Here is a 24,439-nt window from a genome sequence, read left to right as displayed (position 1 = left end):
AGAGATTGAGAGAGAGGAGGGGGAGACAGGGAGGGAAATGGTGGGGAAGTGTGGGGGGAGGGAAGGAATGAGTGAGGGGACTGGGGAGGGGAGAGGGAGCCGTGTGAAGGGAGAAGCTGGGGAGTGAGGGGAGAGTGAGCAGGGAAGGACGAGGAGGGTTGGGTGAGGGAGGGGGACCACTTCTCCATCCCGCATTCAATGCCTGTGGCAGGGAAGAACGTTCCTGCCTGGAATTTAATTCCCAATATTACAAGGGATGTTACAGGCCATTCAGCCCAATCAGTCCATACTGTCAGTTGTGATCCATTCGAGCCCTCCCGGTCTCATCTAAATCTATCAGCACAACTCTCTGTTCCCTTCCCCCTCCTGTGTGTGAGCAGCCTCCCCTAAAATCCATCTGCCCTGCTCACCTCAGCCCTCCCTGTGGGAGTGAACGCCACAATCTTTAGGTAAAGCAGACTCCTGTGAATTCCTCAGTGGATTTCTCAGTGACAGCCTCTCATTGTGCTCTTCCCCAGAACTGGAAACGTTCTGTCCACATCCACACTCTCGAAATCCTTCGAGTAGGTCACCCCTCAAGCCGGTCAGAGAGTGGGCTAATTCACACCAAGCCATTTACAACCACTCCTGTCAAAGCAGGTAATTCTCTCCTTGGGCAACTGGGTTGGCATGGACCAGTTGGGATGAATGGCCTGTTTCTGTGCTGTATGACTCCGTGACTCTAAATCTCAAGTCTAGCTTCTCAAGAAATTTTGTGGCAAGCTTACATCAGAAATTTTTGTTCTGAATTTGGAGATTGAAATTCACAAGATAAATTACAAGCAAGGGGTGTAGATGACATATTTTAATCTGCTGTCAAAGACCAAGATGATTTTAATGAATAAGATACCCTGTAAGTCCACATATGACTGGAAAATCACAAAACCGTGTTCCCCTGCAACTAACCCTCAGTCAGGTATATTTTTGTAAAATATGTGCACGTCTTTGTCTTCTTTCCAAATGTAATGAATTTAATTTTCTTAATGCATTGTGTACCAAAGCAGGAATTTAAAATATAATGAAATGAAATTCTAACCTGAGAAAGAGCCTTTGTCAAAGTGAAATTATCTCAAATAAATATCTCTTCATCAAACCCTTATTTTCAGATCTGAGACTATATTTGCAAAACCCACCCATTATCTATGCATCGATTTACAGGTATTTGGCAAAATATTCAGTGTAGAACAATCGGTCATATTTCATGCGATGAACTGCATCCTACAAACACTCAATATGTCATTGTAAATATCATTTCAGTCAAAGTTAACTTAAAATCAGAAGGTTTGTTGTGGCTTTCACAAATGAGGCGGTTCAGTTTCTGCTCTGTCTGCTGGTGAATTATAGCCAGATCTGCTAGCTTCTTTGTTGGATGCATTGGCTTTTGTGTGAAACCCTGGTCTAGACCACAGTGGCCCCAGTTCCTCCCCCCCTCTGTGGAACAAGAAGCTCAACGAGTGTGAAACGATTGGTATGAATTTGTGCACAAGACTTCTCCCTGCAAAGTCAACTGTCCATCTCCCTCCACAGATGCTGCTCGACCTGCTGAGTTCTTCCAGCAGACTGTTTGTTGCTGCAGATTCCAGTGTCTGCCGTCTCTGGTGTCTCCTCCCCGCCTGTTTTGTAGAGCGTGAGCATAAGAAATAGAAGCACAGGTCAGCCATTGGGCCTGAGGCTCTAACCTTGGCCTCAGTCCCATGTTCCTGCCTTTTCCCCACAACTCTCGACCTCTTCCCCCTCAGCTTATATTCAACAACCTGCCCCCACAACTTCCCTGGGGGTGGAGAATTCCATGGAGTCCCAACCCTCCTCATTTCTATCTTGAATGGGTGACACCGTGTTCTGAAGGTAGTGCAGGTGACTCTCGTGTGTGTGAATTGCAGCATAAGGTAGGTTGAGACTTCTACTGATCCGTTTAAGTACTAATAGATCAGCTGTGGCAAAGAGGTGAGGGATGCTCTGGGAGAATGTCCATGGCAGCTTGAGCTAACTGTGCATTTTGAGCACCAGCTGTATTGGCAGATTTTAGAAGCAGATTACACCAGCTGACGCTATGGATAAAAGTTTAGTGTAAAGAACTGAGGACAAATTTCTGTCCGACTTACCAACAAACTATAACAAAATACCACAATGGGGAGCCAGTGCCACAGTTATTTAAAGTTATGCACTGTGCTTAAGATTTTTAATCTCACCATTTGGTGCTGCTCACAATCAGTTAGTAAACGAAAGGTTTTTTTGCAGACAAATTGACAACTTTAAGATAACATTCAGACGCTAGGTCAATGGATCCATCTAGTGTTCAGACTTCTCATAACTGTCGACCGAAATTCTGGCTGAAAGTACAAACAAAAGCTGCAACCAGAGGAAGTGAAATTTGCAAACAGGAAATGTGCCATTTATGGTGAATTGTAATGAGGAGCACATTGCCCCTACAGAAGAACGAGGGTCAGTTAAGTGGTGACTCCAAACAGTAAAATTTGCACAGGTTGAATTCGTGATCCAATTCTGTTTAAATAGGGAATGGAGTATCTTAGTTCCTACAGTCGGAAACAACGTCAGAGAATCACCCAAGAGGGAACTGTTGACATGGGCAAGAGGATAGGACTTTGTCAGAGGAAAAGTACTCTCTTGCTGCTCACTGTTTACCCAGTAAAATGCAAGTTAGACTCAGTTTCCATCCCAGGCAATTACTCCAACCAAACTCCTCACTGTGTCGTACAACTAGCAAGCTTCCACTGCCACTGCAATGTTCCAGGAGTTCTCAAAACTTTTGGATATGATCTCTGTAACAATGTGATGATAGCGAGTTAGTCACTGGGCTGCTTTGAAGATCTGGTCTCTTACTCAAAAAATTAAGAAAATGATAAAAAAAGCTGTCAGATTGAACATGAGACGTTTTGAGATTTAACAGGGTAATTTAGGGAAAGGAATGTGCCCTAGGTTGATCCTATATGTGACTCCATTCCATAGTCAAAGTCCAGTTTATTGTCATCTGCACGAGTCCATGTGTGCACAGGTGCAATGAAAAACTTACTTGCAGCAGCATCACAGGCACATGGCATTGGATAAGCAGCATTCACAAGAAAAACATAAATTAAACATAAATTATGAACAATTTTTACAAGAAAGAACACAATTAGAGCAAATAAAAAGTCCATCGACACTGGTCAGCTGCTAATTTACAGCAAACTTACAACAACTGGTAATTTGACAATCAGGGAAGTGAATGGGAGTTTAACCATGGCTACTTTTGGAACAACTTGTTGAGCACCACATTTGGACATGTACACCCAGGACGTGTGCTTGATGATTAAGTGGAGGGTGCCCATGCCACCCCTGCCCCTAGTGTGTGCACCCCTGGAGGAGACAGCTCATCACTGATCCTTGGGGCAAGGAAAATTGACCACAGTCCCAATAAGTAAAGGCTGACCTCATACTGTTAGAGATCTGTTTATCCTTACTGATGTAACAGTTCTTTGGCTTCAGGCTGAAATATTTTATTCAATATCCTGTTGCCAATCCTAATATTTAATCTGAACTGTCCCGGTAAACTGTGACATCCTAAACAGTCACTTCAAGGTCTTCAGCAACTTACATTTGATCCTGTACAGCCATTGCCATTAATCAGGAATTGGTAATTGCTTTATTATTGTCACATGATATCAAGATACAGTGAAAATCTTTGTTTTGCATGCCGTTCATACAGATCATTTCAAAATATAAGTACATTGAGGTAGTACAAGGGAAGATCAATAACAGAATGCAGAATATTGTGTTATAGTTACAGAGAAAGTGCAGTGCAGGCAGACAATAAGGTGCAAGGGCCACGAGGAGATAGATTGTCTTCTGTGATTTTGGGTTCAATTCCGGCTGCTCTCTGTAAGGAGTTTGTACGTTCTCCCTGTGTCCACATGGGTTTCCTCTGGGTGCTCCGGTTTCCTCCCACATTCCAAAGACGTACGGGTTAGGAAGTTGTGGGCATGCTATGTTGGCGCCGGAAGCGTGGCGACACTTGCGGGCTGCCCCCAGAACACTCTATGCAAAAGGTGCATTTCACTGTGTGTTTCGATGTACATGTGACTAATAAAGAAATCTCATCTCATCAAGAGTCCATCTTATCGTACTAGAGGTCCATTCAAAAGTGGGATAGAAGCTGTCCTTGACCTGGTGGTACGTGTTTTCAGCCTGATGGGAGGGGGGAGAAGAGAGAATGTCCTGGATGGGTGGGGTCTTTGCTCATGCTGGCTGCTCTACCGAGGCAGCAGGAAGTGTAGACAGAATCCGAGGAGGGGAGGCTGGTGTCTGTGACGCGCTGGGCTGTGTGCACAACTCTCTGCAGTTTCTTGCGGTCCCGGCCAGAGCAGTTGCCGTCCCGAGCCGGGATGCATCCGGAGAGGATGGTTTATATTGTCAAGAGATAGAGACAGAAATTGCGGGGAACACTCAGCAGGTCGGGCGGCGTCTGTGGAGCCAGGAACAGAATTAACGCCCCAGGGCGGTGACCTCACATCGGACCGCTGTTCCCTGCTCCCTGGATGCTGCCCGACCTGCTGAGCATTTACTGCTCGCCACGGGCTTCTGCAGCGTTTTGTTTTTAAATGAACGTCATTGATATCAAACGTCAATCAATCCGGGGCTCCTGTCAATCTCAGCCCTCGGACCAATCACAGAGCACCGCAGCCCTCACTTGGCCCAAGCCCCGCCCCCCAGTCCAGACCCCGCCCCGCTCCCACAGCCCCGCCCCTCGGCCACGGCCCCGCCCCTAGCCCGGAGCGCAGCTCGCTCCGCCCCGCTGTGACGTCAGCGCTGGGCGCGCCCTCGCGCGGGGGGAGGGGCAGGGCGGCGGCGGGAGCGCGCGGGGCGGCGGGTCGGAGCCGAGGCGCCGAGCGGGGGGAGCGAGGCCCGGCCCTGGGCCGGCAGGTGAGAGCGCGGCTCGGGGCCCGTCCCCCGGCAACACGGCGTCCGGCCCCCGGACCAGAGAGCGGGGCCGCCGCCCCGGGACAGGCCCTGGTTCTGGCCCGGGCCCAACCTCCACCCGCACCGCCTGGCCCGGCCCGGGGCCCCCCATCACCGCACCCCGCTCCCCACCCCCCCTCCCCACCCCCCCCTCCCCACCCCCCCTCCCCACCCTCACTCCCACCCCCTCCTACCTGCCTCCCTACACCCTCCCCCCACACCACCTCACTCACCCCCCATCACCGCACCCCCTTCCACCTCCCTCACCCCTAGACACCCCCCACCCCCTCCCATCACCACACTCCCCACACCCCCCTCACCCCACCCCCTTTCACCTCCCTCACCCCCTCCACACCCCCACACCACCTCACTCCCCTCCCCTCCCCCCACCCCCTTCCGCCTCACTCACTCCCCTCCCCTCCCCCCACCCCCTTCCGCCTCACTCACCCCCCCCACCATCACACCACCTCCCTCACCCCTAGACACCCCTCACCCCCACCCATCACCACACCCTCCCCACACCCCTCACCCCACACCCCCCTCACCCCACACCTCCCTCACTCACCCCTCCCATCACCCCTCCCATCACTGCACCCCACCCCCTTCCCTCCCCCCACCCCCTTCCACCTCCCTCACCCCCCCACACCATCACACTACCTCCCTCACCCCTAGACACCCCTCACCCCCACCCCCTCCCATCACCACACCCCTCACCCCACACCTCCCTCACCCCCTCCACACCCCCACACCACCTCACTCACCCCTCCCATCACTGCACCCCACACCCTCCCCCACCCCCTTCCACCTCCCTCACCCCCCACACCATCACACCACCTCCCTCACCCCTAGACACCCCTCATCCCCACCCCCTCCCATCACCACACTCCCCACACCCCTCACTCACTCCTCCCATCACCACACTCCCCACACCCCTCACTCACTCCTCCCATCACCGCACCCCCACACCCTCCGCACCCCCTTCCACCTCCCTCACCCTTAGACACCCCTCACCCCCCACCCCCTCCCATCACCACACCCTCCCCACACCCCCTCACCCTCCCCACACCACCCCCCTCACTCCTCCACACCACTCACCCTCTTCACCCCCCCACCATCACACCGCACCCCCCTTACACCACCTCCCTCACCCCCCCATACCCCCACACCCTCCCTCACCCCCCCACACACACACATACACACACACACACCCTTCAGCCTCCTCATCCCTCCACCCCCCTCACACCACCCCCCCTCCTCTCCCCTCCCTCATTCCAGACCTCTCCTCTCACCCCTCTAACACCCTCATCTCCGGACCCTCCATACCTGCTCACACCCCCTCCACACCTCCCTCAGCCGTCCACCACCCTCACCACCCCACTCAGATCCCCACCCCCAAATTCCTCACACCCCCTCCACACACCCAAAACTGACCCACCTGTTGCCCACCCCACACTCCCCATTCTATGCCCCCATTGTCCCTCTCCCCACACAGCAGACCCACCCCCACCCCGAGCATCCTCTCCCCATCCTACACATCCCATCCTTGCCCTTCAACACACCCACAACACTGACCCACCCCCCACAACCCTCTGCTCCGCACCCCAAAAGTCCCAGTTCCCTTGACACCCCCCCGTCCCACCCCGACTCTTGGAACCCCCCCCCCCATCCCACCCCGACTCTTGGAACCCCCCCCATCCCACCCCGACTCTTGGAACCCCCCCCCCATCCCACCCCGACTCTTGGAACCCCCCCCCCCCATCCCACCCCGACTCTTGGAACCCCCCCCCCCCCATCCCACCCCGACTCTTGGAACCCCCCCCCCCATCCCACCCCGACTCTTGGAACCCCCCCCCATCCCACCCCCACTCTTCGAACCCCCCCCATCCCACCCCCACTCTTCGAACCCCCCCCCGTTCCCCAGCTTCTCAACATCCTGTTCCCCCCCTCCCGTCCCCCCCTCAGCTCTTCAACGCACATCCCTTGTACTTTGACCCCTGCCTCACTGCACATTTCTGCCCTGCCCACTGCCTGACCTAATGACCCAGTGCTCTGCCATTTCTGTTCCCGTGGTTGCTAAGCTGAAGAGTGTGATGGTGGTGCACTGTAGGATTATTCCTGCATTTATTTTAACTCTTGTCTTCATTAAGGACATTGACAGAACTTGTCACGTGTTCCCTCTTCACACAGACACAAGCTTTACAGATGACCCAACGCTAGAGCCCTGTGGCCAAGCCACCCGTTAGTCATCCGATAATGGGTCAACATATCTCCAACCAAGCTCCGACGGTCTTTACTAAGTTACCGGACAGGGTGATGAGGCATGCTGCCCTGGTGAGGGAAAGTGGCTTCCTGACCTATGAGGAGTTTCTTGCCAGAGTGGCAGAGCTTAATGAGATGTGAGTTGTTTCCTCGTTCATTTTGTGCCATGTCTGAGAATAAAGAGGCTTCATCACAGATGGAGGAACACGTTTTGTGTTGAGAGGATCACGGGTTGAAATTAACAGTAATACAACAAAATACAGGCCCTCCCCAGGTGACGACAGGATCCCCGTTTCTGTGAACAGTTCGTAACCCGAGCAGTTCACAAGTTGGAAATGTGGCCATGGACTGAGTTCCCACCTGGCCGGCAAATCCGTCCCACCGGTCTCCCAAGTGCTCATTCGTACGTACAGGCTGTACACAAGTCGGGCGTTCATAACCTGGGAAGGACCTGCACTTGAATATCTGATCATCGCTCTGATGTCAGGCTAATAAAGTGACCGGTCACCAGATCTGGTGAGTAGATAGTGCAATGTCTTCTCATTAAAGAACCTCGCATCACAGCAACAGATCGGTCAGTCCGTTGTGCTTGTGTTACCTTTAAAAAGTTGTCCCATCAGTCCCATTCCCTGCTCTCTCCCCAGACGTTAACAAATCTCCCTTGCTACTTAAAATAAAGCTGAACGTGCAGTATAAAGGTGCAAATGAAGTTATATTCCATTTGTGTTTGGTCCCAGATTACAGTAAAAGTCTGATAATCTGGCTCTCTCCAGCAAGTGATGCTGGACTAGCAGGTTTTCCTGATTATTGGATGTTACTCCAATTAATACCCAACACATTTTTAATTATCTTTTTTTGAGATGTTACACAGTAGGTAATAAATCTCTCAGTGAGTCAGGTGAGTTTAAGGAGAATGTGGGGAAATCTGGCAATGTTAAAGTCAGTGCTGGAAACCAGGTCTGACTGAGTTTAAAGGGACCCTGTAAGTTTAAAAGGACTGTGGAATCTGGGCCCTGTGCATTTAAAAGGTGTGCTGGAGACAGGGCCTGGTGATCTTATAAGGAGCATGAAAACAAGACCCTGGTGAGTTTCTATGGAGCCTGAGATTGGGGCCCCAGCGAGTTTATAGAGAGTTGTGGAAACGGGACTCCAACGTGGTTAAAAGGAGTATGGGAAATAGACCCCTGGTCGCTTTATAAGGAGCGTGGGTACAGGGCAGAGTGAGCTAAATGTCAGACCGTCGGGATTTCCAGACATTTGGACAGTGGCTTTTGATATTTGCAGTACTGCCTTTTCTCTCTTTGAACAAAAGTTGTTGCAGTGTGTGAAAACCAGGAAGATGATGCAGAGGTTGACTGCCCAGGACGTGCCATGATATTAGTTAACAATGGAAGTTCATAGGCACCTGTTGCCCAAGTTTCCAAATGTTTAACCTTACGGGTGGAACACTGTGCCCCACATCCCCCCCCCCCCCCCCCCCAACCATGCTTCTTTCCTTTCCTAGCTTTTTTTCTACCCCACTTTTTCCCCTCTCTCTCCTTACCTTTGACCCATCCCCCGGTGGATCTGCTCTCCCCTCCTCCCCTGCACCTGCCCATCACTATCTCTTACCTGCATCTACCTATCACCACCCTGTGCCCACCCCGCCTCCCCTCGTTTGTTCACCTATCACTGCTCTGCTTTTCCCTCCTATATACTGGGCTTCCCCTTTTCCTATCTTCAGTCCTGAAGAAGGGTCCTGACCCAAAACGATGACCGCCTGCTTTTCTCCACGGATGCTGCCTGGCTTGTTGAGTTGTTTCTTTAGTGTAGCGGTTTATCGCATTCGCCTCACACACGAAAGGTCCCCAGTTCAATCCGGGACAGGAACATGAGGGCAGGCACGGTAGTGTAGCGGTTAGCACAACACTATTACAGAGCCAGTGACCTGGGTTCAATTCCAGCTGCTGTCTGTAAGGAGTTTGTACGTTCTCCCCGTGCCTGCGTGGGTTTCCTCCGGGTGCTCTGGTTTTCCTCCCACATTCCAAAGACGTACGGGTTAGGAAGTTGTGGGCATGCTATGTTGGCGCCGGAAGCGTGGCGACACTTGTGGGCTGCACCCAGAACACTCAATGCAAAAAATGCATTTCACTGTATGTCTCGATGTACATGTGACTAATAAAGATATCTTATAGTATTTTTCATCTATATTCCAGCATCTGCAGTCCTTTGTTTCTCTAGTGCACGCGTAAAGTTTTGAACGTGCTCCTGGTCATCTAGGCTCTCCTTTCGAGAGTTGGATGTTCAAACTGACCTCTGACATATTTTCTGAGCAGAATTTCAGAAAACTCTCTGTTTAGTCTTCTCATCTGGGAATTATTGTTCTTGTAAATAATGGTAAACAAATCTTTTCAACATGATGTGTCCTGGGTGAACCGTGACTGTAGTTCTATTAGTTTTAAATTAGTTATGGAAAGAGACAGATCTGACCCATAAGTTAACGTTCTAAATTGGCGCAAGGCAAATTTTGACTGTATTAGACAGGAACTTGCAAAAATTGATTAGTGTAGGTTGTTTACAGGCGATGGGACATCTGGCAAGTGGAAGGCTTTTAAAACTGAGATAATGAAAGTTCAAGGGCTGCATGTTCCTGTTAGAGTGAGGGGCAAGGCTGGCAGGAGTAGGGAACCTTGGATGATGAGGGATATTGAGGCTCTGGTCAGGTAAAGGAAGAGGTGTGGGTCAGGTACGGGCAGCAGGGATCAGGCGAATCCCTGGAGGATTATAGGGGATGCAGGAGTGTGCTTGAGAAGGAAGTCAGCAGGTTAAAAAGGGGGCATGAGATCACTTTGGCAGAAAAGATTGAGGAGAATCCAAAGAGATCTTATGTATATTAACGGAAAAAACGTAACTAGAGAGACAAAAGGCCCCAAAGTTGGCATCTTTGTGTGGAGCCGCAGGAGATGGGCAAGGTCCTCAATGAATATTTCTCCTCTGTTTTTACTGTGGAGAAAGACATGAAGACTTCACAATTTGAGATAGTTAATGGGGATGTCTTAGAGATAGTCTGCAATACTGTTGGTGCTGGATGTCTTAAAACATATAAGAGGATAGATAAATCTCCATGGCCTGATCAGGTATATCCAAGAACACTGGGAAGCTGGAGAAGAAATTGCGGCAGCCCTGGCTGAGATATTTGCATCATTGTTAGTGACGGGCAAGGTGCTGGTAGACTGGAGGGCAGCGAATGTTGTGCCTTTGTTTAAGAAGATCTGCAAAGAAAAACCTGGGAACTATGGACCAGTAAGTCTGTGGTAGATAAGTAGAGGGGGTTCTGAGGGGTAAGATATACATGCATTTGGAAAGACGAGTTGATTAGCGATAGTCAACATTGCTTTGTGTGTGGGAGATGGTGTCTCACAAATTTGATTGAGTTTTTTGAAGAAGTAACCAAGTAGAAATTTGGTTGATGAGGGCAAGGTGGTAGGATGGAATCTGTATGGACTTCAGTAAGGCCTTTGATGAGGTCCCACATGGTAGGCTGCTATGTTAGATTACATGGGATCCGGGGAGAACTAGCTAATTGGATACACAACTGGCATGATGGTAGGAAGCAGAGGGTGATGGTGGAAGGTTTTTTGGACCGGAGCCCATGACTATTGGTGTTCCCCAGGAATCAGTGCTGGGCCCACTACTATTTGTCATCTATATCAATGGCTTGGATGAGAATGTACAAAGTATGCTTAATAAGTTTGAAGATGACACTAAAATAGGCAGTGTCATTTACAGTGAAGATAGATATCAGGATGTACAGGGGGATCTTGATCACCCGGGTAAGTGGGCCGAGGAATGGCAAATGGAGTTTAATTCAGATAAGTGCGAGGTGTTGCATTGACTTTCACAGTGAACGGCAGGGCCCTGGGGAGTGTTGTAGAGCAGAGGGACCTTGAAGCACTAGTGCATGGTTCCCTGAAAGTGGCATCGCAGGTAGACAGGGTGTTGAAGAAGGCAATTGGCATACTAGCTGTCATCAGTCAGGGCACTGGGTATAGAAGTTGGGATGTTACGTTGCAGTTGTACAAGAAGTTGGTGAGGCAGCATTTGAAATATTTTCAGTTTTGGTCGCCCTGCTATAGGAAAGGTGCCATTAAACTGGAAAGAGTGCAGAGGAGATTTACGAGGATGCTGCCAGGACTCAAGATGAGATGTATTTATTAGTCACATGTATATCGAAACAAATGGTGAAATGCATCTTTTGCGTAGAGTGTTCTGGAGGCAGCCCGCAAGTGTCGCCACGCTTCCGGCGCCAACATAGCATGCCCACAACTTCCCAACCTGTACGTCTTTGGAACGTGGGAGGAAACCGGAGCACCCGGAGGAAACCCACGCAGACACGGGGAGAACGTACAAACTCCTTACAGACAGTGGTCGGAATTGAACCCGGGTCACTGGCGCTGTAATAGCGTTACGCTAACCGCTACACTACCGTGCCTGAGCAAGTTGAGACTTTATTTATTGGAGCATATGAGAAGGAGGAGTGATCTTAGAGGTGTATAAAATCACGAGGGCATAGAAAGGGTGAAGGCGCACTCTAGTCTTTTTCCCAGGGTTGGGGAATCAAGAACTAGAGGGCACGTCTAAGGTGAGAAGGGATGGATTTAATAAGAACCTGAAGGGCAACTTTTTAGATATTTAGATAGATATTTATTTATTAGTCACATGTACATCAAAATACACCGTGAAATGTGTCTTTTTGCGTTACTGACAATGTGCTGGGGGCAGCCCGCAAGTGTCGCCACTCTTCTGGCGCCAACATAGCATGCCCACAACTCCTAACCTCTAGGTATTTGGAATGTGGGAGGAAACCGGAGCACCCAGAGGAATCCCACGCAGACGGGGGAGAATGTACAAATAGGCAATGTTGGGAATTGAACTGGGGTCATTGGTGCTGTAATAGCGTTACGCTAACCGCTACACTACCGTGTCGTGGTCAGTATATGGAACGAGCTGCCAGAGGAAGTGGTTGAGGCAGGTACATTAACCACATTTAAAAGGTACTCGGACAGGTACATGGATAGGAAAGATTTAGAGGGATATGGGCCAAACACGGGCAAATCTTAGGTGGGAGTCTTGGCATGGACCAGTTGGGCCAAAGGGCCTGTTTCCATGCTGTATGAAATCTAACATACTTCATACTGAGCTGCCTTCCTGATAATGATAAAAGGCACAATCTTAAAACTTGCTGTCAACTCATCATCTGTCTTCCTTTAGCAGAATATATCGTTCACACCTCGGTTATGTACCTTAGGATGTTGTATAAGTGGACATTGTTGTGATTGTTTCCTTGCTGTGGGGAATCCCATGCTGCTTCTGCTCTGAGGGTCTTAGTTGGTGTTTTTCCTGAGTTCACTATTTAACTGCACCTTCTGCTGGAATGTACAGCACAGAGGCAGAGAGTCCAGCTCAGCTGGTGGGGTTTGTGCTCCATGTGATCCACAGATGTACACATGTCAGGACAGTATGCATATCAAGGGGGCATCTTGCAAGTGTTGCCATGTTTTTACTGCCTGTTTCTTGTTGTTGGAGGACAGCCCTGGACAGTATTGTTGAAGTAGCCTTGATAGGCTGCTGCCATGTACCCTGGAGGTATCCTAGCAATAACGTTCAAATAGCAGAAGACGTACATTTAAGGTGAGAGGGGAACGTTTTTTTGTACATAAAGCGTGGCGGGTGGATGGTACGGGCTGCCAGGGATAGTGATGGAAGCAGATACGATTAAGAGGCTAGACACGTGAATATGCAGGGAATGGAGGGATTTGGATCAGGTACAGGCAGAAGAGATTTAGTTTAATTTGACATTGTGTTTGGCACAGACATTGTGGGCTGAAGGGCCTGTTCCTGTGCTGGACTGTTCTATGTTCTATATATTCTATGTATCCGGTAGCTCCAGTGTGTTGGTGGTGAAAAGATTGAATTATTGTCTGAAAGAACAAATTTAAGTTACTCAAAGGCTCAGACTGTTGGTATTTATACCTTTGCACCCAGGTTACTGAAAGTAATGTTATCGTTTTGTATTCCACCCACAATAGTATGGAGAGGTTGGCTGCAGGACAGGAAAAGTACTTGCTGTTTGAAGTACAGCCTGGATCTGACTCCTCAGCTCTTTGGAAGGTCATTGTTCGCATTGTAAGCTCAAAGGTATGACACATTCTGCATTTAAATAGTTTGCTAATAAAAAATAACCATTTACTTTGTACAAAATACTTGAATACATTATGTTATATGCAGTTGAATCCAAGATATTCAGGAGGTGCATTCCTGAAAAACACCATATAAGTTGAAACAAAAATCAAAAAAAATTGCAGTTGCTGAAAATCTTTAAAATAAAAGCAGCAAATGCTGGAAATACTCAGTAGGTCAGGCAGCATCTGTGGGAAGAGAAACAGAGTCAACAGTTCAGGTCGAAGAGTCTTCATCAAAATTGGAAAAGAGAGAAAGAACATTCATTAAGGAGCAGTGAGGGTAGGGCAGGGTGGATATCCCTGATGGTAAAACTCAAATCGTCGAGTTTATTGTCATCTGCACAAGTATGGTAAGGTACACTATAGTGAAAAACTTGCAGTAGCATCGCAGGGACATAGATAAGACAACGCACAATATAAATTATACATAAAACTAAGCCATACAGTGGGGAAAAAAGTGCAATGGTCGATAGTGTTCCACTGCAGTTAGGTTCAAGAACCTGCTGGTCATTATATAACAATGAACTAATCTTTCACTGGGGTGATTGATAGATTAGCTTATTATCATATACACCAGGGTAAAGAAAGAACAGGTGGGTAGTTCAAGAGACTCCTGAGGGCACTTTGCTTCCTAATCAGTTTTTGGTTCTGAACACTAATTGGGCAGGGAGTCTCCCTAAAGACTATGGCACCGGGGTGACAATAATCCTAAATGAATCCTGACAATAATCTGGAACTCTGTATTTTAATTTGCATCATATGCTGTTGAATTACTACTCTATAAAGGAAGAGGAAATGATATCATATACCACAGTGTAACTAGTAGAGGAAGACAGATGTAAGGAACTTAGATGCATCGCTGCTTCCCCTTTCATTGTCCCTGCCCCCATACACATGCTCCAGATGAAGCAGTGATTTACTTGTAGCTGGTTTTCTTGTGGAACTGGAGGAGATGCTGAGCATGACCTGCTGGGCACGTCCTCCTGCTCTGTACTTCGCAACTCCTACATTCTCACTTCTCTAACTGCTCCCATCCGCTCGTTGACCGGATGACCTTGTTTACAGCTTATCCCAATGGTCAGTCTACCCAGAGAATACGGTTAGCTCTACCCTCCCTCAGTTATTCCATTGTTGTCTTTCTGCACCACTTCAGTTTGCGCTGCAACCTATGCACCATTCTGTTTTGCACTCACTGTTGTATTTATTATTACTGTGTACGCTGTTTACTCTGATTCATGTGAACAAGGAATTCATTGGGTCAGGCAGCATCTCTGGAGGGAAATGGACAGTCGCCATTTCGGCTCGAGACCCTTCATCTGGACTTCCTCCATAGATGCTGCCTGGCCCGCTGAGTTCCTCCAGCATCTCATCTGCTCCAGATTCCAGCATCTCCTGTGTCTCCACTTAGCCTCAGTTGTTGTTCCAAAACTCAGAGCCTGACTTCCTCCTGATTACAGCACATTTTACGCCTGTAGTTTTCCAGGACATGGAAAATGTCTTAGATTTCCCACATGGGATATACCAAGACGTTTCCCATGGCATTTAAGAAGCATTTAGACAGGCACGTGAAGGGAAAGGAGGGATATGGATCATGTGCAGGCAGATGGGACTAATTTCATTTGGCATCATGGCCAGCACAGACATGGTGGGCCGACGGGCCTGTTCCTGTGCTGTACTGTTCTATGATTCAATCCTTGCATAATTTAGGCAAATTTTCAACGTTATTAGAAGGTGATCTTGCTGTAAAGGCAAAATACTGCAGCTGCTGGATGTCTGAAATAAGAGCAAAATGCAGTTGGGCAGCACCCTGGAGAAGTAAACGGCATTAACATTAATAGTCTCATCAGAAAATTATGTTCCTATTACTGACACTTTGTGGTGACTACAACTCCTCCCGACGGGTCATGTCAATTGCTTGAAGTCAACAGAGCACAGAATTTTGGTGGGGGAGAGAGGCTGGGAGGAGTGGGGTGGTGGGGGTGCAAGGGGCTGTAAAACAAATGGTCGTCCTAAATACCTAAGACCGCAAGAAATTGCAGAGTTGTGAATGTAGCTCAGTCCATCACACAAACCAACCTTCCTTCCATTATCACACTTCCCGCTGCCCGGGGAAAGCAGCCAACATAATCAAGGACCCCTCCCACCCCAGTCATTCTCTCTTCTCCCCTCTCCCATCGGGCAGAAGATACAAAAGCCTGAGAGCATGAGCCGCCAGACTCTATCCCACTGTTTTTAGACTCTTGAATGGACCTCTCATTAGCTAAAGGATACACTAAATTCTTGAGCTTTTGATCTCCCAGTCTACCTTGTTGTGGCCCTTGCACCTTATTTGCCTATCTGCACTGCACTTTCTCTGTAACTCAGTGTACTTGTGTATGGAATGATCTGTCTGGATGGCACACAAACAGAAGTCTTTCACTGTTAAATTTCACCAGTTAAATTTCCTCTCTTTCTGTTACATCATTTATGTTCCACAAAGAACAACTTTTTTCAAATTTTGTTTTTGAATATAAAGGCAGAAGGACTGTTACACTAAGTGTGCTGCTTTCATTCTTTCTGAGAGCTGTTAACTCCTAGGCACTGGAATTCTCTCTCTAAATGTCCTTGCTTCTTCTCGAAAATGCTCCTTAAAATCCACATCTCTGAGCAAGGTGTTATTCACATATGTGGCTGTGTTGAATTCTGTTTGATGATAAACCTTGGGACATCTTTACTCTGTTATTGGTACTTTATAAATGCAAATTATTTTTTGTGTGCTATTTGCAATTGGCTTACTTCAATCATGTGACAAATACTTCTGGCAGATTAACAAGACCACTGGAAATATTGAGGCCTCCAGAATTCTAAATCTCTATCAGTTCACTCAGCTGTATCGGGAGATCACCATGCAGGCAGGCGGAGTGCTTGGCCAAAGCAGCATCTGTGAGGACACGTCAGCAGATGGACCATCCTGCCAGGCCAGCATCTGGCTGGGCAAGTGAGTAAACTTCTAATCATTCCTGGTTAGACCACACTTGGAGTACTGTGTCCAGTTTTGGTCGCCTCATTATAGGAAGGATGTGGAAGCGTTGGAAAGGGTGCAGAGGAAATTTACCAGGATGCTGCCTGGCGTAGAGAGTATGTATTATGAGGAGAGACTAAGGGAGTTAGAGTTTTACTCATTGGAGAGAAGGAGGATGAGAGGAGACATGATAGAGGTATACAAAATATTGAGAGAAATAGATAGAGTGGACAGCCAGCGCCTCTTTCCCAGGGCACCAATGCTCAATACAAGAGGGCATGGCTGTAAAGTAATAGGTGGGAAGTTCAAGGGAGATATCAGAGGGAGGTTTTTTACCCAGAGAGTGGTTGGGGCATGGAATGCGCTGCCTGGGGCGGTGGTGGAGGTAGGTACGTTGGTCAAATTCAAGAGATTACTAGATAAGCATATGGAGGAATTTAAAATAGAGGGATATGAGGGAGGAAGGGGTTAGGTAGTCTAAGGCGAGGTTTAAAGGTCGGCACAACATTGTGGGCAGAAGGGCCTGTATTGTGCTGTGCTATTCTATGATTCTGTTTTTCAAGGAAACAATGTTCATTTCATGGCTAATTGGTCTGTCCTTCACTGCTGCCGTTAAACACCAGTACACCAGATGCTTTGTTACCTGTAAAAGAGTTATCTTTCTTTATTCAACCATTAGTAGAGACATTAGAAGTGATTCACCCTCCTGGAATGGAGGGCTGTAATTGTAAGTAGAGGGTGGACAGGCTGGGTTTGCTCTCACTGGAACGTAGGAGGCTGAAGGGTGACCTTATATAGAGATTTATAAAATTCTGGGGGGGCCATAGATAGGATAGAAAGTCAGAATCTTGTTTTCCCAGGGCAGGGGAGTCTAGAACTAGAGCGCACAGGCTTAAGGTGAGAGGGGAGGAATTTAAAGGAGATCTGAGGGGTAAATTTTCAATACAGAGGGTGGGGAATACCTGGAATGAGCTGCCAGAGGAGGTGGTGAAGCCAGGTACAGTTACAAGAGGCGTTTGGACAGGTACTTGGATAAGTAAGGAGAAGAGAGATGTGGGCCTGATGCACGCAAATGGGATTTGTGTCGATAGGCAACACAGAGGCCATGGACGAGGTGGGTTAAAAGGGCCCATTTCTGTGCTGTGTAATCCCGTCATGTCTTTTTCACTACAAGTTTGTCACTAACTGTTTTAAAAAAATAATTCTGGGCTCAAGGAGTGCTAACAAGACCAGACATCTTGAATCACTGAAGTTCATCTGACATGATTGTAGTGTCAGGAGCTGCAGGACTTAGACCCAGCATTGATGAAGAAGTGCTTATAATTTTACAAGTCAGACTGATGTTTGACCTAGAAAAGTAATTGAAATGGTGGTGTTTCCATGCTATTGCTCCCCTTTTCCCTTCTCTATGTTGTTGTAGGAGAGCGGGGTTGCTGTAATTGTTGTTACAGTGTTAGCCCTCACACAGTGGTCTGTCTCTAAATCAGCAGAGTGTTCATGGCGCATTCAAACATGTGAGCACGTAATCCAGACTGGCCCTCTCAGTGCAGTGCTGAGTACGTGCTTTCATATGGCACTTAGTCATCTGATAAACAAGTTATGAAGGGCAAATATAGTGAGAAGTTTTTCCTCTCAGCAGAGGAATCTATAACCAGAGGGCATAGGTTTGAAGGAAGGGATTTAAGGATTTTTTTTCACTTAGAATGTGGTTGAAATCTAGAATGCACTTTCTGAGGGGATGGCAGAGGCAGCTTACTCACACAGCATCTTAAGAATTATTTATTGAAATGCCACAGCATAGAAAGCTGCAGGGAAAGCGGTGGAAAATGTGATTAGTAAAGACAGGTACCTGATGGCCAGCATGGTCAAAGTGGGCCAAAGGGTCAGCTTCCATGCTGAATGATTCTGTATCCTGTTACCAATGCTCCAATGCAGGTTACTTGTGGGACATACGGAAAGGTATTGATAAAGTCATTTGCACATTTGTTCGTTCTGTAAGTGGTTAAATAAAATATCGTAACTTAAGAATATAGGTTTAATATAGTGATGTGTTTAGATAATACAGCTGCAAAGCTATTGTCAGTAACTTCAATTTTTTCAACACTGATGTCTGTGAAACAATAGGGAAGACGAGTTGACTTTGAGATCCTGTATCTGCTGTTCACTGACCACAAGGTGGTGTCAGCAAGGCTGCTGACATCTCTGCGATTCCCAGAGAAGGAGGCTGACCAGCCCCTCTAGCCTGTTCCACTGGTCAGTGGAGTGTAGCACTATAAACAAGGGCTTGGGCACCAGGAGAGAACAAAGAAGTGGCTGCAGTTGTTTACGGATAGCCTGCAATTTCCTAACAGGGAACGAGCAATAGATTGATCTGTTGAAGTCACTGGTGATCATCAATAACTACTCCATTTGACTATGCCTGGTGACAATGTGCTTGTACATCTCCTTCAGTAGTTGTGTGATTACAGCATCATTCCCTCCTAACTTAGTTTAATTGACTCTCAGAACAATTTACGCTGATCTTCTGTCCTGCTGTCAAGAAACTGATACCACATTCATTTAAAAACTCTTAGAATTAAAATTATTAATTACTCACAAAAAAACAGGTTTTAAAAAGAGTTAATTTAAACCCACAACACGTAACTGAAAAATGTGAAGCAAAATAACTTTAAAAAATGTATCTTATTTTCCCTTTGCCTTCTAAATCTTTGTCCCACTGTCACCATTGAAATCAATGGGGCCTCGGATCCTGAACCAGATATGGCCTTGTCTGGAATCTGAGATATGATTCCAGGGAATCCTGCAGGTCGGGACCCCACCACTAGATTCCATGTGGATTCTGGTGGCTTTGGGGTCTGCCTGTAAGTCTGGACTAACAGGTTTCGCAGCATATGCTCAAAAGTCCAGAATTTAGGAGAGTTTCAATGACTGAATGGCTGTAGCTTCATTCGATAAGACCTAGATATTCATTGCACCAGAATTAAAGCAGCGGGTTGAATAATATTTTCTATTAACCGGAACAAAATAACACCGTTGAGCTCCGAAAACATCCTGTTGTCATTCCCTTCCAGCAACAGATGTAAGGAGAGAGGCAGAACTTAATCTGTAAAAAAACAAATGTGTGAAGAAATCTATACTTATTCATACTTGAAACCAAATCCTTCCTTGCTGCGGTAATTTGCTTGGAAGCTGAGCACATGGTGGGAGATGGTGACTTACTGAAAACAGCAAGTCATGTCCAAAGGTTAAAGAAGTTACTAACAGAGGAACATAGTCTGCAGATGGAAACAATTCTGTCATAGAATCTGATAAACAACTTTTAGGAGTGCAACTGTTTACCCAAAAACACACACAGTTGTGACTTTTTCACTTAATAAACAGATTCAGTGTGAAATCAGAAGATCAGCCCCAGGACCCATTTTTCCATGCTTTCTTACATCACAGATGTTACCCAGTGCTTTTAACACAGTGAAAAGAAACTGTCAGGGGAATCCCCACATCCGGACCCCGCCACTGGACCTGTGCAGACTCTGGTGGCTTTGGGATCTGCCTGTGCCTGGACTCCTCGTTTCACGATAGGCCTGTGCTGGCTCACAGCAATCCCATTCTCCCATTAGTTTTCCTGCCCATATCCTCACCCCATTCCCATCAACTCCTCCATAATTCTACCTCTCACCTGCACACTACAGTGGCCAATCAATCCACCAATACGCAGGTTTGTGGGACGTGAGAGGAAATTAGAGCACCTGGGAGAAACCCACGCAGTCACAGGGAGAATGTGCAAACTCCACACAGACAGCATCAGAGGTGAAGGTTGAACCTGGGTCACTGGAGTGGTGAGGAAGCAGCTGGCCACTATACCAACCTCATGTTAATCCTGCACACAAGGCTCCTCACACCTTCATCACAGGAGGCAGTAGAAGCAGGTACAATTTCAATGTTGGACAGGTGCTTGGATAGGGAAGGCATGGAGGACACTAGTGTAATGCAGACAAATGGGGTTAGTGTGGATAGGCGTTATGTCGACACGGGTGAGGTGGGCGGAGAGGGCTTGTTTTTTTTTGCTGTATGATTCTATAATTGTACTAAATTGACCAGCAAGGCATTAACTGTTGCATCAGTAGCCTTCAGTCAAGCATTGTGCACCCATGGAGGAGAAGGGTGCTTTCCAACCACCACCCCCCAAACCACGGAAGTCACCAGAGAACTGAGGAATAAATAACCAGGGGATTGAAGCTGGGGCATCTGGGCTTTGGGAGCAGTATCGCCCAAAGGCACAGCCCTGAGGTAGGGATGAGGGCATTGCTCAAAGACTGTGTATCAACTGACTGATGAATGCATGAAATTGTGTTTTGGGCAGGATGTACCGTAAATGCCATTTGCTTTTACTGTAGGATTAAGGAGCTGACAGACGAGGAAGAGTGTTGTATCTGTATGGATGGTCGAGCTGACCTCATTCTGCCCTGTACGCACAGCTTCTGCCAGAAATGCATTGACAAATGGTGAGTCTATTCAGCCTCCACATACGGCTGGCTTCCAGGAACAACTCGCCCAGTGGGATGGCGATGGGAATAGTTGGGTGTTGCAGTAAGGCAGGGACGATGGAACAAATGACAACCACCCAACCCTGAGCCGGTTAAGGAAAAGTTAGGCTGCTGTATTGAGTGCTACACTTGATAAATATTCAGTGGTTCTGATGCGAGCTTTTACCTTTGTCATTCTTAGATTGTGGGCATTGCTGGCAAGGTGTGCGTTTAATGCCCATTCTTTGGGAAGGTGGTAATGTGCTGTTACCTTGAAGCGTTGCAGTCTGTGTGCAGAAGGTACTCGCACACTTCTGCTGGTTGCAGAGTCTAGGATATAGGCCTGGAGCTGCAGTGTAAGGAGTGATTTACCCCGTAAACTACTGAAAAAACTCCATGCAACTTCCCTTATTTTTTATTTTGTTAAAAGCACTATGTAAAAACGACTTGTATAAATCTGAATCTAGTTAGTAGGCTTGTGGTCTGCTATCACCTAAAGATATGCCAGCTGTAGTTTTGACCTTCAAAGTCCCAAGGCTGAGGTAGAAAGCACTGCTGAGCCCAGGGAGTGTGCCTCCCTGGAAGGTGCTGATCCAAAACAAGATAGATTTGCTGCATGACCCCATGGTATCTCTCAGCTCCTCCCAGAGTGGGGAAAAGCTGATGTGGAGATGTTTGCTCTGTGCACCCTATTCTCAAATGTCTTCTGTTCCGGTAGGTGTATGGTCTTGAGTTATCAATCATCTAATTTCTTCAGTAATGAAACATGCACTAGCCCGAGGCTGCGTGAATCCCTGTGCATTTATGTGGCACCTTTACTGTTATAAAATGACCCAAGGCTCTTCACAGAAGATGATGGAAGATAAGTTGACACCAAGCCATCCAAAGGACATATGAAGAAAGGTTGGACAAAGAGGTGGTCTTAGTGAGTGACAGAGGTGGATTATGAGAGGGAAGGGTTGGGAGAGAACTTCAGAGCTGAGGGCACAGACAACTGATGCCATGGCACTGTTGCTGAGGCAGCAAAAATCAGGGATCTGTAATAGACTAGAATTGGAAGAATTCAGTGACCTTGAGGGTTGTAGAGCCTTGGAGGGGCTTGAACATGAGGTGGGGAACTTTAAAACTAAACAGTAGCTGGACTGAGAACTGTTACAAGTCACCGAACGGTAATTACCAAGAAAGGGAAAGAGGAAGTTGTCACTGTGTTTATAACTCTGTTTACCAGGCTATCCAGGAGTGAGGGAAAACCTTGCCTGTTAACACCCGAACTGAGAGCTTGTTTCATCTCTTTGCTGCAGGAGTGATCACAACAGGAACTGCCCAATTTGTCGGCTGCAAGTGAAGGAGGCCGGCGACTCCTGGGTGGTGTCTGATGCACCGACAGAAGAAGACATCGCCAGCTACATCCTCAAAATAGCAGATGAGGCTGGGCAACCCCACAAGCCCTAGGACTTGCAGGAGCTGTTTATCCCCTGACAACAGACTCCTTAAATCTGGTCTCTTTTACACACACAAATCATCTCCCACAGATTTTGAGCACTGAGGCCGTTGTATATTGGATCACTTTTGATTTTTGCCCTGGCAATTTGATGATGAGCTAAAGCAGACTACAGGGTGGCTGCAGATCCTGGCTGTGTTCTTGTGAAGCAGTTGATGCACTGGCAAGCGTGCATTTTGTCCATGTTGGCAAGACCACCTCTAGCACTCACTTTTGTTTTGTTGGTCCTTTCAATAAGTGTGACCGTGTGACTTCATATGAATTGATAAGAGGTGTTTGCCTCCTAAAAATGTAGCTACTAATCCAGTATTTGTGCCTGAGTTCATCACTGCATGTGAGATTTAATTGCTGGGCTGAGACTTGGTGGTGATTTTCCAAGCAGGGATGTGGATATCTGTGCTTGTAATGAACTGAAATAGAACTGCAGACAGAACAGAATAAGATGGTGATTTAACAGCCGATTGTGCCTGATGGATTATAAATTCTGCTTTTAAAAGACTTGCTGCTTCTGTGAGGATACTCCTAGATTTTCATAAATATGGGTTGTCTTAAAAAAATGTTTTATAGATAGTAATTAGTGAGGAACAGGTGCACTGTGAGTGCACTGAGTGACAGTGAATATTGCTTTAGCTCATGAAAGTAACCTGCTTTGGTTTGCAGTTTATGGCCACGGTTGCTCCTATGTACAAAAAGAAAATTTACTTCATTTGTATTGGTGCTTTAATGATTTTTCATTTTTGAAAAGCAACGTTGCCCTTTCAGCTTTTATGTGTAGGAGACAATTGAATTTATAAGATTATTCAAGTATTTGCAAATTCTATCAAATCAATTTGCATCACAGACCACGTCAAGATTTACTGCTTCTCAACCTCCATCTGTTTCCAAGATTCCTTTACATTGGACGTTCCTCTTTACCCAATCTCTTACTCAAAATAAGTCTCTTTATTTTTTTGTAAAATTACTGTTTCCACAAGCAGACTGTGAAGGCAGGGTGCTGAAGTCTCTATTTTAATTGCTTCATCAATCTGACTTGTTCTAGTTTCTGAAGATGGTAAGCAGTTCTGGAGGGAGTTGCAGTGCAAACGTGCAGTATTGGGTATCTACTGCAGCAGTGTTTACAAATTATCTTAACACTTGAATTCCTGCTGATGAATGTGAAGAATTGCAGTGCGCAGACCGGTTAGTATGTGGAGTACTGTGCGTAAGCATCGAGCAATGAAACTTTGCGGCTCTCGCCTTCCACAGAGGGCTTTCAGTAGCACATTCAAAGTCTTGTCACCCAGGTTGTTTGTTCCTATTAGTACAGCCTTCTCAGTCACCCTGACCAATGTACTAATCACCTGTGTTGAAAATAGAGGCAAGAAATTAGACTATGAAGATCCTTTTGCTGTTGGCTAGTATCCAAGTGTCCAGTAGCCGGGATTCAAAGATGGTGGTATAACCTGCATCCTGAACAGTTTAATTGCACGATAATGAAGTTAATGACTACTAATTATTACGTTAGTATTTTTGATGGTCATGGCTGTCTTTTATTGATGAGTAATGTACACCTATTTGTGTTACCTTGCAGGAAGATCTGGGAAGTTCTTTGCTTTATTGGTGAAATCTTTTTAATTAGTTTTGTCTGTTGGCTGGATGTAGACCAATAAAAGGTTTTGCCCATTAGCTGGGTTCAAGGAATCTTCACTTCATCTTTCAGCAAAGGGAGAGTGCCCTGATTATCAACTTAGTCGCTGCACCTTACCGGCAGTACCCCCACCACCACTCTGCGTCTCCGTCAACTTGCCTGTGATTATTGCTGGTGCAGAGTGGACAAAGTTGTCGCTGTGTATCTGTGTTTCTACGTAATTACTAAAGCCTACTGGCATCATTGTGCATGCTGCATCAGTGACCTTGCCTACTGTCCGGGCTCTGTAAGGAAATCAGGTGTAAATATTAAAAA

At 47.1% G+C, this 24,439-nt stretch overlaps 1 protein-coding gene across 1 annotated transcript; it reads left to right on the top strand.

The window, feature by feature from the left end:
• Positions 1–4,828: 4,828 nt before the first annotated feature.
• Positions 4,829–24,162, top strand: rnf141 (ring finger protein 141). The gene is made up of 6 exons (XM_052028859.1): positions 4,829–4,956; positions 7,180–7,388; positions 13,320–13,428; positions 16,277–16,449; positions 20,868–20,975; positions 22,298–24,162. The coding sequence occupies exons 2-6, from the start codon at positions 7,246–7,248 to the stop codon at positions 22,446–22,448; spliced, it is 684 nt and encodes a 227-aa protein (XP_051884819.1). The 5' UTR covers positions 4,829–4,956; positions 7,180–7,245; the 3' UTR covers positions 22,449–24,162.
• The last annotated feature ends 277 nt before the right edge of the window (positions 24,163–24,439 follow it).

Source organism: Pristis pectinata, chromosome 14 (assembly GCF_009764475.1).
Source record: "Pristis pectinata isolate sPriPec2 chromosome 14, sPriPec2.1.pri, whole genome shotgun sequence".
NCBI lineage: Eukaryota > Metazoa > Chordata > Chondrichthyes > Rhinopristiformes > Pristidae > Pristis > Pristis pectinata.
This window is presented reverse-complemented; position numbering and strand designations above follow the sequence as displayed.

Bases quoted from the DNA above. Each gene is read 5' to 3' on its own strand.
- rnf141 (XM_052028859.1), top strand. From the start codon at position 7,246: ATGGGTCAACATATCTCCAACCAAGCTCCGACGGTCTTTACTAAGTTA. The intron at 7,389-13,319 runs GTGAGTTGTTTC...CACCCACAATAG, and splicing joins GTGGCAGAGCTTAATGAGAT to TATGGAGAGGTTGGCTGCAG. The intron at 16,450-20,867 runs GTGAGTAAACTT...CTTTTACTGTAG, and splicing joins GCCAGCATCTGGCTGGGCAA to GATTAAGGAGCTGACAGACG.